The 15,608-nt window shown below is 45.0% G+C and overlaps 1 protein-coding gene across 5 annotated transcripts in view; it reads left to right on the forward strand.

Annotated features, from left to right (window-relative positions):
* Positions 1-9,156: 9,156 nt before the first annotated feature.
* Positions 9,157-15,608, forward strand: part of B3GLCT (beta 3-glucosyltransferase) — a 135,370-nt gene continuing 128,918 nt past the window's right edge. For 4 of the 5 annotated variants that reach the window (XM_036018375.1, XM_036018376.1, XM_036018377.1 and 1 more), the window contains exon 1: positions 9,168-9,329. In XM_036018375.1, coding sequence (XP_035874268.1) covers positions 9,263-9,329 — 67 coding nt within the window. In that variant the 5' untranslated portion in view covers positions 9,168-9,262. Of the gene's footprint in view, positions 9,330-15,608 lie in introns of all 5 variants that reach the window. The other variant, XM_036018378.1, reaches the window with a different exon arrangement.

Here is a 15,608-nt window from a genome sequence, read left to right on the forward strand (position 1 = left end):
AGAACATGACAACTGAATTAAGCAAGATGACTCTAACATCTGCTTGACTTCCAGCTCTCAAAATGCTATTTCTGGAAATGGTATTTTCATTTGTGTAAAATATTATTACACCACAGCCATTTTATTATTGTTGAAGTTAGGGAAATATAAAGAAGTATATTCTTAGGAAAAAAAGAGGCATAAGTCATATTTTGGTTGTAGATTCTTCAATTAAAATAGGCCTAACATTTCTCTTGCCAATGAGTGAGAAGTCCTCAGCACCTGTGACCTCCTTTCCTGGGCCTGGTTAATTGTACCCCTCTCTTCCCAGGGATCCAAGCCCTTATGAGGGCCAGGGCCCCACCCTTGGGCTGGCTACTGTCCTCTTCAGATAGCTCTCCTGTCTTCTCAGCCTAATGTCATCTCCATGTGCTAGAATATATTTTATTTCACGATTAACTGTAGCCACATTGGTCTATCCACCTTCTGCAAATCTCTCTCCTGCCACACTGACTTTATGTCTTCATTTTTTTCCACTTCTACCAGTTTGGATCCTTCTGTCATTTCATGACCTCTGTTCATATCCCACCTTCTCCCCGAAACCACCCTTGACTATCCAAGTCAGGGTTTTCTTTCTCCCAAGAACACTCAAAGCTGCTTGATTGTCTGGACTTCTCTAACTACCTTGTTCTAGAATTATTCATGTGGTAACTTGGAAAATAGTTTAGAGCCATATGAAAGTAAGGTGATATTATTTGTAGTTGTGAGTCCTTAAAAGGCAGAGGCTAAGTTCTCAACCTTGCCCATGCCTCCTGGAGTCAAGCATCGTTTTGGATCAGATGATGGGGTGTTACAGGATGCGGTGCCAAGAAAGAGTTATCAGGGGTGTCCAACCTTTTGGCATCTCTGGGCCACACTGGAAGAAGAGTTGTCTTGGGCCACACACTAAGTGCACAAGCACTAACAAAAACTGATGAGCAAAAAAAAGTTTTAAGTAAATTTATGATTATGTGTTGGGCTGCTTTCATAGCCATCCTGGGCAGCATGTGGCCTGTGGGCCATGGGTTGGACACCTACCCAGTAGATGGTTGGGGATATTTGCTCTCTTTTCTGGGCTAGAAGATTACAACTTTCCCACCCCGCAGTGAAACCACAGCAGAGGTGAGAGTTGCTGGTCATTGTTGCTGGTGCTTGGCTTTTTAGTGTGCCTCTCCCCTGCAACAAGAACTGTGGAGAACTCAAGTTGAGATGGCAGTGAGCCTGGAGGTCAATGACAATGCACAACAGCTGGCCTGGAGTTTTGCCTGGGCCAGCAGCAGATGTGGCCTGACCAGGAAAGCCTTTGTAATATAAACTCACTGAAATTTCAGGCTGTTTGTTACTATAGCATAACTTTGCCCATCTCACCAATACTTGTTATTTTAAATGGGTTCTTGGAAATTTAGCACCTCAAAAACAACAAATCAAAAATGAAACAGGGAGCAACTCAGGAAAAGAACAAGCGCTTTGGAGTCAGGTTGACTGGGGTTTGACTACTGGCTACCACAACTTAAGTTCTAGGTCCTAAGCTGGCAGTTTTCAAATCTTTGAGGATCCAAAGAACTGTTTTTTTAAATGCTCACCTGAGGATATGCTTTTATAGATTTTAGAGAGAGAAGGAGAGAAATGGGTGGGGAGAGAGAAGGAGAGAGAGAAGGAGAGAGAGAGAGAGAGAGAGAGAGAGAGAGAGGTCCATCAATCTGTTGACTTCCATATGTGCCCTGACTGGGGATCAAGCCAGAAATGGGACGATGCTCTGACCAACTTAGCCACCTGGCCAGGGCCCAGAGAACTTTCTTTTCCCTAAAAGAACTTTTGTTTATGTGGTTCATACCTATGAATATTTGCTGTATTAGATAGAAGGCCAAGATATGTAAACATATTCACTAATTAATTAATTAATAAGAATTAAACTTTCACATGTTAATATACAGGGTGTGGCAAAGGTAGGTTTACAGTTATGAGTACACAAAACAGATATTCTTTCAGTATTATTATTTATTATAAGTTACTATTAATTATAATTATTTATTAATTATTGTATTACTTTCCATATGAACAACTGTAAACCTACTTTTGCCCACCCCTATATTATATTTTTATGAAAAATAACTTTATTTTTCAGAAGGAAAAAATAGTGAGAAGGGTATTCTTATTTTACATTTTAGTAAATTTGACCTGGTTTCATAGAATATGGGTCAATTCTCACATCTGCTTCTTCACTGATTTGTTGGGCTATATTGTTTTAGGTGAAGTAAATGAAGAAAATCTAGCCCCACACAGGTACGCCATTGGAAAGTGGAGGGATATTGTAATAATCTTTTCATATAATTGTGGACATTCATTGATATCACACCAAATCCCAAAGAAGGGAGGATATTTCCTCCCCTCCCTCCCTTCCTCCCTCCCTCCCTCCCTTCTTTCCTACTTTCCTTCCTTCCATTTCCTTCCTTCCTTCCTTCCTTCCTTCCTTCCTTCCTTCCTTCCCTCCTTCCTTCCTTCCTTCCATTTTCTTCCTTCCTTCCTTCCTTACCCCTGCCTCCTTCCTTCCCTTCTTCCTTCCTTCCTTTTTTAGTGCTCCAGTCAACAAAAGGGAAACTCAACAGATTGAGGCCCCAGGGTCATGGGGTTCAGGTAGAAGGGTGCCCTGTGGGCCTGGTGGTGGAGGGGCCTTAATTAACCTTCTTCTTGATTGTTAGTGTGGATGCACTTCTTGCAACAGTAAACAGTGCAAGGGTTGCTGGTGAGTGTAACATTAGTGACAGATCACCTTGTTGCAGTTGTACTTCTGGGTGATCTGGGAGAGGGAGGGCTTGATGGCAGATGAAGCACCAAGTGCAGGGTGGACTCTTTCTGAATGTTGTCCTCTGAGAGAGTGCAGCCATCCTCCAGCTGTGTACCACAGAAATCAGATGCTGCTGGTCATGTGGGATGCCCTCCTTGTCTTGGATTTTAGCTTCACATTCTCCATGGTGTCACGGAGCTCAGCCTCCAGGGTGATGGATGGTCCTGCCAGTCAGGGTCTCACAGAGATCTGCATCTGTGGGGGGAGGCTACTCCCCACCTCCTTGAAGAGAAAGAGCCAACTGGGAGTTCTTTGGGGTTAGTTGTAACGTCAAATCTGAAACCACACAGTGAACTTTCGTACCATGCTTCATTGGTCTTTCCTTTACTTTGAATGGAATTTGTTTTTAACCCATTCATGATTTTGTAATATCATACATAGATCACAAAAGTATGTGGGTCTTCCACATGTGGACTCACTCCCTTATACAAGATAAAAAAAAATCACACTTGTAAACATCACCACTGATATCATTGAAAAGTCTTTAAGGATTGGGAAGCTATTGAGCTCACAGTGGCCAATACAACTTTTCCAAAATTCAAATTTCTTGTAAAAGCTTGAATTTTATTGTTAGCAACACCTAATAGCCTTGGAGTGACAGGCTCACTTGGTTTATTTTTGAGAAAATATTTGCCCACTTCTTAAGGCTGAACAACCACAGTTTGTCAGTGTTTCTATCAACTAAAAATGGTATTCTATGAGAAAAAGAAAAAAAAACAAAAAACAACCCAGCTACTTCAGGTTGCAACTCAAGAACTTACGCTTTTGCTTGATATAGATGTTTCATATACAGCATAAGGACTTTTATGCTACACCTGAGTTTGCCACACAGAATTTTCAAAAGATGTGTGCTCAAGTGAATAATTTAGTAAATTAGTAATTTGCATGCTTCATCAAGGATATTCGTAGGTGGACTTGGCCTTTTGTGCCACTGCAGGTCCAGTCTGCTGCCATGGCCTCGATTCACTCAGGCGGCCAGCACTCTTACCCACTGTTACTTTTTCACCAACACAGAAAATAAAGCAAATAACATTTCAGTATGTCATAAACGGTTTTGACCTTGCGAACCTGGGCACCTGAAAGTCTTGGGGACCCCTAAGAGGATAGTGGACCTCACTGTGAGAAGTGCTATCCTCAGGCACACTCCTTAACCTCTCTAAAGTAGGGGTGAAGCAGTTCCGAGAATTATATGAAGTATTATTTAACAAGAGATAATGTGTGCACAGCATGTAGTAGAGTGCCTGGTATATAACAAGTGTTTATCAAATGGTAGCTGTTCCTCCTCATCTGCTAATATTGTGAGGGTACAGCTATCATTTACAGTTGTAATAATGATAACAATCTGTCATTTTTCTCCGCAAACTCCTTCCTCAGGCAGATTCCATTTAGTTAGCTGCTCCATCTGGCTCTCTGCAGCCCTCCTCCTCCTGGTGGCCTATCTGCTGGCTCCCTCACTGGCACCATTGATGGGGACCTCTGGAGCCTGGTGTGCTCCCTCCCTGCACTCCTGCTGCTCTCACTTACTATTAAAGAGTGTGACTTTGTGGAGATACTGCTGTTAAAGGCAGCTCTGGCTATTGGTATCAGACCTGCCAGAGACTCAATTTACTAATCTGTGAAGTGGGAATAAGAATAGTTTCTCTTTTTTTGTGAGGGTTACATAAAATACTGTATGGTGGTTGAAAGTAACTGTCAGAATGCCCAACTGTAGCATGTGTTTGGCCCTTTTCCCTTTATTCTTCCTTTTCTCATGGTTTTGTTTTGAAAACAGTCTTTCTTCTTTTCCTTCCCCCCTCCATCTACCCAGAACATTACCACTGAATTAATTTTCTTACAGCATTAGCTCATTCATTTAGGCAGTACCAGCACCCATGAACAGGGTATTAATTTGCATGAGGTTCTCTGATAGGGCTGCAGACTTGGTCTCACAGTGGAGACTAGTGACATCACTGGCTGACACATTTTTTCCATCTCTCCAAGGCCCTCACTGCCACACTCAGGTCAATTTTCTTAGCATGGCTTTCATGGTTCTCCTTGAAGTGGCCTAGACCACACCAAATTGAACTCACCAGCCTCTAAGCTCACAGCTGCTCTGGCTTCCAGGACACTCACTGCCCATTCTCTTTCCTCTGCAGGTGCCCTCCTCCTCTTCTCATCTGCTGACTACCTATCTGTCCCTGGATCTCTCCCCTCTTCAGCTGCCTCATGTGTGAGGCCTTGCCCCATCCCCAGGAGGGGTGTGTTGAGTTTCTGCCTCACTTCTTTCAGGTGCTTCTTAGGGGACTTACTATGTTCTACATGGGCTCAGTGGCTCTTTAGGTATACCTTGCTTCTGTCTACTAGACTCTGACCAACCCAGGAAAAAGCACTTCTCTTCCCAACCTCAGCAGGTCACATGAGGACATCACTCCTGCAGTCACTCTGGGACACGTTTGCTGAGGGATAAAATAAAAAGTTTACTCATTTTTCTAAGCTTGGGAACCAGGATCCTCCTACACATGAAAGCAGCTGTTGTAAAACGAACAATTACTTATCAGCAGAAACACCAATACATTTCATATGGGCTGCACAACAGTCATGGCCATGCTGTCTGCTCTTAATGAGAGTCCAGTGCAGACACTTCCTCCTGCTCCTGTGAGTGTGCTTGTTAGATTCCACAGGACTCTTTACTGAGAACAGTGACTGGTTCTCTCATCACCAGGTGAGAACTAAACAGCCAAAGGGATACTCTATTTCTGATCAGAAGTTTCTGGGAGATAGCTTTTTTTTTTTTTTTTTTTTTTTTCATACAGAAGCCTTTATAACTCTCGGTGTCTTCCAAAGAACAGAAAAGTGAATGGCAAAAGCTTTGCATTTCTGGGCTTGTCCAGGGGGCCTGTCAAGATGGCAACCTCTGTTGCATTTATTTCCTGGATCTTGGTTCAGGGCTGTGAGTCTGTAAGAATCTGGTGGTTAAGCCTCTTCAGGAAAAATCTTGGTTGAAAGTCTGACATAACAAAATGGGTTTTGCCTATAATTTGTGAACAGCTCTGGAAGCCCCTCTAGGACATTGAAGAGAGCACTTTATGCATCAGAGCCTTCTTCCTGAGCTCCTCCTGCTGCAAGGGAGCCTGCTTCACTGCATCTACTCCGATAAAGGTTTTTGCTGGGTCTCTTTTCTTTCTGTCACTCTTCCACAGGGGGCAAAGGTTCTCTTGTTTCCCTAAAGGTCAGAGCATCAGGGACAGTGACTGATTGCTCTCCTATCATCAGCTGTGTACTGATTCTGGGGGTATGGGACATAGTTAGCAACTGGTTCAATCATGGCTCTGATGACCAAAATGACCTATGTGCTCGAGACCCAGTGTTAGACTTTTGAGTCCCCTGTCAGTCCATTGGCCTGATTTTACATTTGGAAGATAATCCCTAAGGTCACTCATAATTCACAAGACCACTCCTGTGTGGAGAGAAGGCCCCCTGAAGCCATGTGAGGGCCACTGAGGGAGTGGAGTTGGAATGTGTCCCTTGGTCATGCTGGTGGAGGAATAGGATATCCAGGAGGCCTTTTCCCAGTCACCAGGAAAGGCATTAAGTTAGAAGGGGCTGGGTGACACACCAGTGCCACCTCATCCCACTCCCTTCCCTCCCCCACTCCTCGGGGTTGACTTGCTTCCTAACTGCTGTGCCTCTGCCCTTCCTTTCTTTCAGACTCCAGGACCCTCCTATTTCTCCTTTGCCCTCCACAAGTCACTTCTCCCTTTCTGACCAGTTCCTGCAACCCTGACAGATTTCATCTTTCCCTCTGTAGGTTCCAAAGTGTTTCCATCTACCTGTGCATTACATTTATTACTCAGCAGTAAGATTACTTATGAACATTCTTGGCTTCTTAATGGGACTGCCCCTTTATGCTTCCTGGTACCTGCCCCAGAGCCTGGCAATGGGCATGCCAGCTGGAGGGTGTTCACTATGGACTGAATGAGTGAATGGAGGAGTCCAGACTTTTGAGCCTAAAGTATAGCTTCTATAAGATCACAAACCATCTGTTTAGAACTTATTTATTAGATTATTTAGCTATCCATGGTTTTATGCAGATGTCTTTATATTCTCCTTTAGTATTTAGAAAATTCTTTTTAAAATGATCAGTGTTTTAATCATGTTGCAATAGGACCCCCTAAAAAGAGGGGGCCCTCCTTGCTCCACTCCAGTACAGGGCAAGGGCATCCTTTCTGGAGCCAGCATGCAGTGGGGGAACCCCAGCATGACAGAGCTATGGCCTGCACTTCCTTCATTTCATACATGAGTTTATGAGATTTTTTTTCCTAGTGAAAGTTGTCCCCTTACCATTGGTGTTTCAGGTGGTAAGCAGGCCATTCCATGCATCTGTGTCCTCATGAGCATGTTTTATTCCACAGAATTCTCGACTTGTGATGGGGAGAGAGAACTCCCAGCAAGTCCATTTATCATAGGACTGGAGTAAGTGAAAGGTAATCCTTTTTAAAATGTGAGTTATGGAGCTTTGTAATGTGCCATTTATCTATGTCTGTGTGGAAAGGAAGAATGCCAGAGCGAGTTTATTACTTAAACAGACTGTGCTCTCTATTGTGTTTAGGGCCCCATTCCCTGCACAGCACACGGTGATGCTCAAACATGACAAATTGTGATGAAAACATTGATTAAGCACCCAGAGTTGCTTGTTACCAAATGTGGAGTAGGTATTTGAACACATATTTGGCAAGCAAGCTGTTTAATTATTAGGCTTCTGTGTCTATTTAAACCCATCTTGCTTTAATGTTTAATATCTAATATATGTGAGGCATATTTTCTTGGAAGAAAGCTGAACAGCTTTGGAAATTGGACACCTTCTAGACCTCTTATCCAGGCAGGTAAGTTTTAGAAGGATAAATGGGATCAACCATAAATTTGAAAGGCCTTGGTAAAAAAATGAAAGGAAGGATTCTTACATTTCTTTTCCCTCCCCTAAAAATGGTATTGACTTGTATCCACAAATCCTGACTGAATGAAACAAAATGGCACTATTTGCAGTCACACAAAATGGGTAACATGCACAATATTTAACTTCTAGTTTTAAGAAGTCAATATAAACCAGAGAGAGAAAACTCATTGTCTCCAGAACTTCCTCTTTTTATAAAACTTGCAGCAGATATTGCATGGACAAATGGGACAAATGACAAGGCTGTCCTCATGTATTTGAGGTTATATCCCCTGATAGCATTCACATTTCCAGGGCTAAAGACAACAAAGGTTTATTCAGCATCTCTCCTCTAGCTCCCCACATCTCACATGTATTCTAGGGTCTTTCTTTGATGTTTAGCAACTGGGTGAATGTTACATGTCCACTTGGAAGACACTGGTGTTCACAGAGTTCTTAGCATAGTCCCAGGTACACAGGCATCCAAACCACATGGTTCAGTATAAAGGGAAACATGGAAAGGACCTTCAGGAGGCTGTGGTTTAAACTCAGATTGGCAATGAGCACTTGGTCCCGTCTACTTCCTGAGACGTAAATGAGTCAAGGCTTGGGGGAGGCTCAGGGGTGCAGACCCATGAGAGAGAGGGGTTTTCAGTCCTTCCTTTGTAATTGCTGTCCTCTTCAGTCCACCACATCACATGACCTAAGGGGTATAGCCACTGCCACCACTCTTCCTAGTGGGAGAGGGGTGGGTTGCACAGTCCGGTGGTTTCTGCAGTCACTTCTCTGTATTCTGATTTAATTATTTTTATTAGACATGTTGAATTACACCCTTCTTCTTCCATTATGGTGAATGCTTAAAATTACATTTATATGAAATTATGTTTACACAAACTTCTATTAAAAGCCAAATTTCAGGCTTAAGCTGTTGGCCAAATCCATTAAAAATGGATATTAATTAGTTGAGCTGATTAAAAACACCTTCATCAAAGTAGAACGCTGGTGCCAATAGTATTAAGAGTTGAATTACTGACTTTGAATGAGATGATACAATGACAGGGAGGAAAAGCGATTTTCTTTTTACTCAACCATCTCCATTACTTTGGGGGTCGGAAAGGGTACTACTGACCTATTGCTGGAGATCCAGGAAAGAGAGGTGACGGAATGAGGGCCGAGGATGGGCATTGTAAGGGAGACGGAGGAAAGGGAGGGGTGGAGACTAGTGTCGAGAAAGCGGAGGTCAGACGCCTGGAAGGAGTGGGCCCCAGCGGCCACCTCTGCTCACCGAGGGCCAGGCAAGCGGGGCGAGAGCGCACACGGGCGCTCCCACTGCCGGCCGCCAGGGGGCGCGGGCGGAGCCGGCAGAGGGAGGAGGGTGCCGCGGAAAAGGGGTAGCCAGCCTGCAAGGGCGGTGGCGGCGGCGGCGCAGCTCCGCTACCCGCGTGTTGTCGTCCCCGCACCCACGCAGGGAGCGCAGCCTCGCCGCCCGGATGCGGCCGCTCGCCCGCCGCCGCCGCGCGCTCCCGGCGCTGCTTTTGCTCCTCACCTGCTCGTTGGGTAAGTAGCGGAAGCCGAGCGCGCACGGGCGGGGCGCGGGCTTTCCGAGCGGGAAGGGCAGCACGGGTCGAACAGCCCCGCTTCAGGGCGACCGCAGCCCGCCGTCCGGCGCCTTGCAGCAGCGCCCCCTCGCGGCGCCCGGACCCGTCTCCGCGGCCCCGGGACATTCCGCACCGGCCCCGTCGGCTGCCAGGCCCCCTCCTCGGCCGGTCCGCCTCGCGTCTTCCGCCTCCTTCCGCTCGGAGCTGGCCGCCGGCCGAGCAGCGAGCGCGAGGCGTCACTCCCACAGAAGCGCGAGTAGCTGTGTGACGCCAAGAAACTTTGGAAGGAGGGACGCAGGCTCGGCCCCCGCCCCCCCCCCCCCCCCCCCCCGCCTGCGGTCTGCGCGCCCCGCACCTCTCGGCTTCTCGCAGAACCTCCCCGCACTTTTTCGCGCCTCCTCGCGCGTCCTGCACCTCTCTGCCCTTCCTGGCCCACCGCCCCCGGAGCTGAAAGGCGCCCATGTGTCCGCTGACTTCTCTGGGGCTCCGCGCGTGGACTGACGGACAAGCCCTGGTCCCTGAGGTTACGATGCCAACTTGGCACCAGTGCTTCTCACCCCCTGATTCCTTGACAAGGGAGGACTGGTACCCCGGCCTCAGCGTGGGCGGCCGTGGCTCCAGGAAGGCCCTGCGAAGCGCCCCCGCCCCGCCCCGCCCCAAATCTTGGGTCTTTATGGGGGAAAAGTAGAGAACACTCCTGGAAACAATGCCTGCCCAGTCTGCTACTGCTGTAAAGCTCTCTCCTTTTTTTCGTCCATGTTCTCCCTTTTATCATAAAATGATGCTGATGAAAGTTTTCTTTTAAAAAATCATTGTAATTAACTTTCATGATGAGATTTGTGCAAGTTTGAAAGGTTGGGGGAAATGATTCCCTTTTCAGTGTTCTCAGGGTTATTGTCGTCTAACCCAGACTTTTGTGTGTCCAGCCTAAGAGGCAGTAATTTCAGATTTTTAGAAATGGCAGAATGGTGCATTTTAGGAAAGACGTCGTGTTGTTTTTTGCACACACGTCACTGTTTGGTAGCCCACCGGCACCTTTGCTGCCCTGTTTTTGTATTTAAGCTCTCCCCCCAAGGACCTTATTTTCACACTCCTGGCATTTTTGTAGGTGTTCAGTGTGGGAAAATTGAGTGGGATTAATTAGTAATTAATTGCCTAAACGCATGATTAAGTAAGCAACGATGTAATTAAAAAAGCACGGACACCTTGGGCAGAGAAGGCTGTTAGGAACTGTGGTGAGCCGCTGCATTTGGTGAAGGTCTGCTTTAGCAGAAGGAAGTGCACTGCTGGGGCAACTCTGGGAGAATGGAGGCTGGAGGGGAGTGGAGAGGTGACTGCTAGCTGCATTACTTGGCCAGCTGCCTGGACGTTTTGCACCTAACCAAAGTGGGAGGGTGGTAGCTGAAATTGGGATTCTATTTATAGCCCGGCACTTTATAAGGCTGTCCTGGGAATATAAGGTTTGTGTATAATATAGTCAACATATGGGCTGAAAGGCATATGTGTATTGCTATGTGTACCTATTTTTTTATTGCCCTTGGAGGAATATCTGCACCGTCCAAAGTTGATACTATGTTAAAGGACACATAGAATGAACTAAAGTGTCAACACATTTTTGGAAATCTATTAGCATTTCAAACTTGTCAGAAAAGCACAGTAAATAAGACATAGAATGTATGAAAAGTTCTCTGAGAACTGGCTTTGTGAATATCTTTCATAGGTTGGTACAGACAGGAAGCTATATTCTTGGAGGTCTGAAATAAATCATGAATTCATTTGACTGAGCTCTGTCTGCTTTGATGTTGGATGGGGGCAGCACTCTATAAATCTTGTAATATAGCTGAAACAGAGAATACGATGGGAGTTCTGAGGTATTTGTACACTCCTGATAGTTTAAAAATACTTTAAAATTTCCTTATAAGTTTGGCCTGACTGTATATAGTTTATTTTCTCCACAAATTGTAGCATATTCATTAGAGAAAAGTCCATATAGAATATAGAATATTTATTTTAAACCTTTATGATTATATAGACAAAATTTATAGCAATTTTAGTTCTCAAGTCTGGTGCCAGTTCTGGAATCAGATTTAGTCACGCTTTTGGGTCAGCCACTGTGTGGTTTCCTGTGGTTTTTCTATAAAATGAGAGCCATAGACTAGATAAAATACTGGAACTTTGCCATCTCTTTAGTTTTAACATAGTGTTATAGCAGAGGCTGCTATCTGTCTACCCAATAACCCTTAGTTCCTTCTTTTCCTGACGCAAAAATCTCTGCGATAATCAGGAACGTTATGGACTGAACTGAGTCCCTCAAAATCCCAGTGAGTGTATTTGGAGATAGGGCCCTAAGGTTAACTGAGGACATAGGGTGGGGTCCTAATCAGTAGGACTGATGTCCTTATAAGAGGAATAGATACCAGGGATGCATGCAAATGTAGAAAAGGCCACGGGAAGACACAGCTACAAGATGGTCATCAACTAGCCAAGGAGAAAGCTCTCAGCAGAGACCAGCCCTGCTGACACCTTGATCTTGGATTTCCAGCCTCCAGAAATGTGAAAAATAAATTTCTGTTGTTTAAGTCAACCCGTCTATGGTTTCAGTTATGACAGCCCCAGCAGACTAATAGTACAGGGAGTGATGGGAAGGGTGGTGGTAGTGGCAGTGTGTCCAGTGATGAAACCTTTCTCAGTGGCCCTTGGAAACAGGGGTAGACAGGGAGCTCTCTGTAGAGATTTTGGGGTGGCTCTTGGTAAAGCTTGTTAAAGATGGCTGACCCAGCTGAATACAGATTTTTTTTTTCCCCTCGGCCTTTGTTTCATTCATGGCTGGAGCCAGGGTGGCCATCTTGTGATCGTGAGGTGATTTTGTTGGAAGGCAGTAATAAGGATGGTAGAGCAGAAAGGATGGCAGCTACCTGGGTGCTAGATGGATGTGGAGCCCCATGCTAGCCCTCTATCCCCTATTACCAGACTTGTGTTGCCTGAGATGAAAAATAAACCTCTGTCTTATTTAAGCATCATTTATTTGCATTTTTTACTAATGCAGCCAAACTTAATCCTAATTGATATGCATCTGTAAAGAAGCTTATTTGAACCAACGTTAAAATAATAAATAATTCAGTTTCTATCTTTCTTATTCCTGATTCTATTCTGTATGGGTCAGACTGTATGTGTTAGCACCTGCCAGAATTAGGGATGGTTTTCATTCTGAACCAGGTCTTGCTCAGATTCTTTGTGCTACAGTGAGCCATGTTAAGACACCAAGAGTCAGAACTGACTCCAGGTTTTCTTGTGTGTGTGTTTTTTTAAATTTTATTTTAAACCCTCCTTTTATTTCTTAGGCATTACACAGATAGTACTGGCACAGATTTTAACAATTTGGATGGATTCTTTGTTGTCTGGGTAGCTCAGGACCCCCAAGTTGGCATGGCCCCTTGGTCATGAATTTGATCCAAGGGAGTTTGCTTGTAGCCAGTAGTCAAGCTTTTTGGGCCTGGGGTGCAGTGGAATGGGAGGTGGGAAGAGTCTCTGTTTCAAATGGGGGTGGGTTGAGGAAGAGATGTTGGGACCCCTTTGTTAACTTCCTGTTGAGCAAACATGTGGGCCTATTCCTTGAACAAGTCCCAACAACTGACTTCATTCAGAACACGAAGGGCCAGGTTTATACTCACAATTAGAAATATTATTATAAGGCAAGGATAATTTCTAGGCACAAAAGGACTACTAAGGGGGAATTTGCAAACATTACACATTTTACCTCCCTGTAGCATTAACGTATTTTGCTGTATATAATGTACACCCATGTTTTGTGCACATTATATGTGGGACCATTATACCCCTTTATTATACCTGTGGTATGTAATCATTATACCCATGTATAATGAGCATCCTTATTTTTCCCTCAGAAATTTGGGCAAAAAAAGTGTGCATTATACACTGCGAAATATGGTATGTGTGATCTATCTTTGGTGTTATACAGATTCTTCCTTAGAACAGTGTACAAGAGTGTCAGTCCTGTCTCTCCCAATGCAAAGGAAAAGTTAACGGTGAGTGTCAGGGGTTTATGAGACTCATTATTGATCCAGAGGCTCCCTTATACCCTGCCTCACAGGTGGCAAACACAAAGCCCGTGTTCCGAATCCGGCCTTTCACCTTATTTTATCTGGCCTGGCACCTTGTTTTTACCCAGCGGCAGCGCTGAGCTCCTTGCCCCTAGTTAAGGAGCAGTTACATTTATACAGCCCTAAAATTACATTCGACCCTTCGAAGATAACCGTGTGGCCCCCAGTAAAAATGAATTTGACACCCCTGCGCCTATTTCAAAGCTCTGTTCCTTAAGTTATTCCCAAACAAACCGGATTCTGTGTGGGTGCTGATTTGGACTACCATAGAAGGTTAACAATGTAAAAATGGTATTAAAATAGTAGGAAAAACTACACTCAGTTTCTTTAATTTATTCAGAAAGGGTTGAGTATCTACTGTGTGTTAACGATTGGGTATATTGTAGAAAGAAGGCATATCTGGTCCCCTTCCAGCTTCCTGGAGCTTGGAGTCCGGAAGGGAAGGTGGCATTAAATGCTAACTCCACTGGAGACTAATCACAGCTGAGCTTAGTGCGTGGCAGGAGTTCATTCAGGGAGATGTGTGACTTTAGGCTGGATTATGGAGCAAGGGTCTCAGCAGGGGATGATCTCGCTGCCCCCCCCCCCCCCCCAACATTTGTCCTTGTCTGGAGACTTGGGTTGGCAGGGAGTGCTACCAGCATGTGGAGCCAGAGGCATTGCCCAACTTACTGCGAGGCAAAGGACACACCCTCCCCCAAAGAATCAGTGATCTGGTCCAAAGTGTCAGGAGTGCCATTGAGAAACCCTGGAGGAGGGGCTCATTAAAGGCTTCCTAGAGGAAGGAACAGAAGAGCTCAGACCTGAGGGGGAGCAGAAGTCAGTGGAGGGAGGGAGGAAGTGAGCCAGCAGGGCAGGGGGAAGCTTGTGCTGGAGGGATGGAGTGAGAAGAGAAGGGACTGGGCTGGAGACAGGACTGGGAAGACCAGTAGGGCCTGGTTATGCAGGACCTCGGAGACCAGGGCGAGGACTTTGGGCTTTGTCCCTAGTGCAGAAGGAAACTGTTGAAGGGCTGTCACAGGAGAGTGACGTGATTTGACTTCCCTTGTAAGAAGTCCCACTGGTTGTCCTATAGAACAGGATAGGAGGGGACTGACGTGGATGTGGGGACCAGTGAGGAGCTGCTAGACTCAGCTGTGTGGGAGATGATTAAGAACCACTAAGATATGGTGATTGACAGGTTCACTGGGTGTAGGGACAGCCGTCTACAGCAACAATGGGGTCAGGGAGGAGTCAGGTTTCTGTCCTGAGCCTAGGGCAGATGGTAGTGCTGTTTACTGGTATGGGCACCAATGGAGGACTGGATTTAAACAACAATAAAAAAATTAGTATAGTTATATATATAAATAAAATTTATCATTTTAATCACTTTTAAGTGTATCATTCTGTGGCATTAAGTACTCAAACTTTAGTTTTTCTGAAATTTAGGGGGCAATGAGGATGATGAGCTGAGCTTGGACGAGCTTTGTGGAGTATGTAAGATGTTTCGGGTACCCTGTCAGGTGGGCCGTTGGATCTGTGGGTCTGGAGCTCAGAGAACAGGTCTGCTGGAGAGAGGTTTGGGGCAATTTAAGCAGACTTTTTTTTTTTTTAAAGAAAGCCTCAGTTGACAGAAGTCATTTTACTTAAGCCTTTATTCAAAATGTATGTGTACCAAAGATTTGTTAGAAGTTAGGGAAGAAAGTCTTTATCTGTATGATGTAAAGCTACCAGTTTAGAGAAAAAAGTGCATAAAGATATCGTTAAATGTGATTTGAATGCGCTCAAGTGTGACAGTGCCATGTTTTCCACAGGGCTGTGACTTAGTTTTGCTCCTGAAAGAATATTTTATGATCCGAAAAGGTAATATGTTTTAGTTTACATCGTTGCTTCCCCATGAGGAGCTCAAGGCTCTTTACACATCACGCTTCATTTATCTTCTCCAGATCCTTGAGGGTAGTGATGTAGGAGCCTTGTTTTCGTTTTTTTGAGATGAAGGGGGAAAAGGCAGGGAAAGATATGACCAGGGCTTGTTGTGAAAATAGCCTCGGTCATTCCCCTTGAGGGCCTGTCCAGCTGTTCATCCAAGTGTGTGTCAATCTTTTGCACACACAAGAATCACCTCAGTGTCCTAACAA

Source organism: Phyllostomus discolor, chromosome 2 (assembly GCF_004126475.2).
Source record: "Phyllostomus discolor isolate MPI-MPIP mPhyDis1 chromosome 2, mPhyDis1.pri.v3, whole genome shotgun sequence".
NCBI classification, from domain to species: Eukaryota; Metazoa; Chordata; class Mammalia; order Chiroptera; family Phyllostomidae; genus Phyllostomus; species Phyllostomus discolor.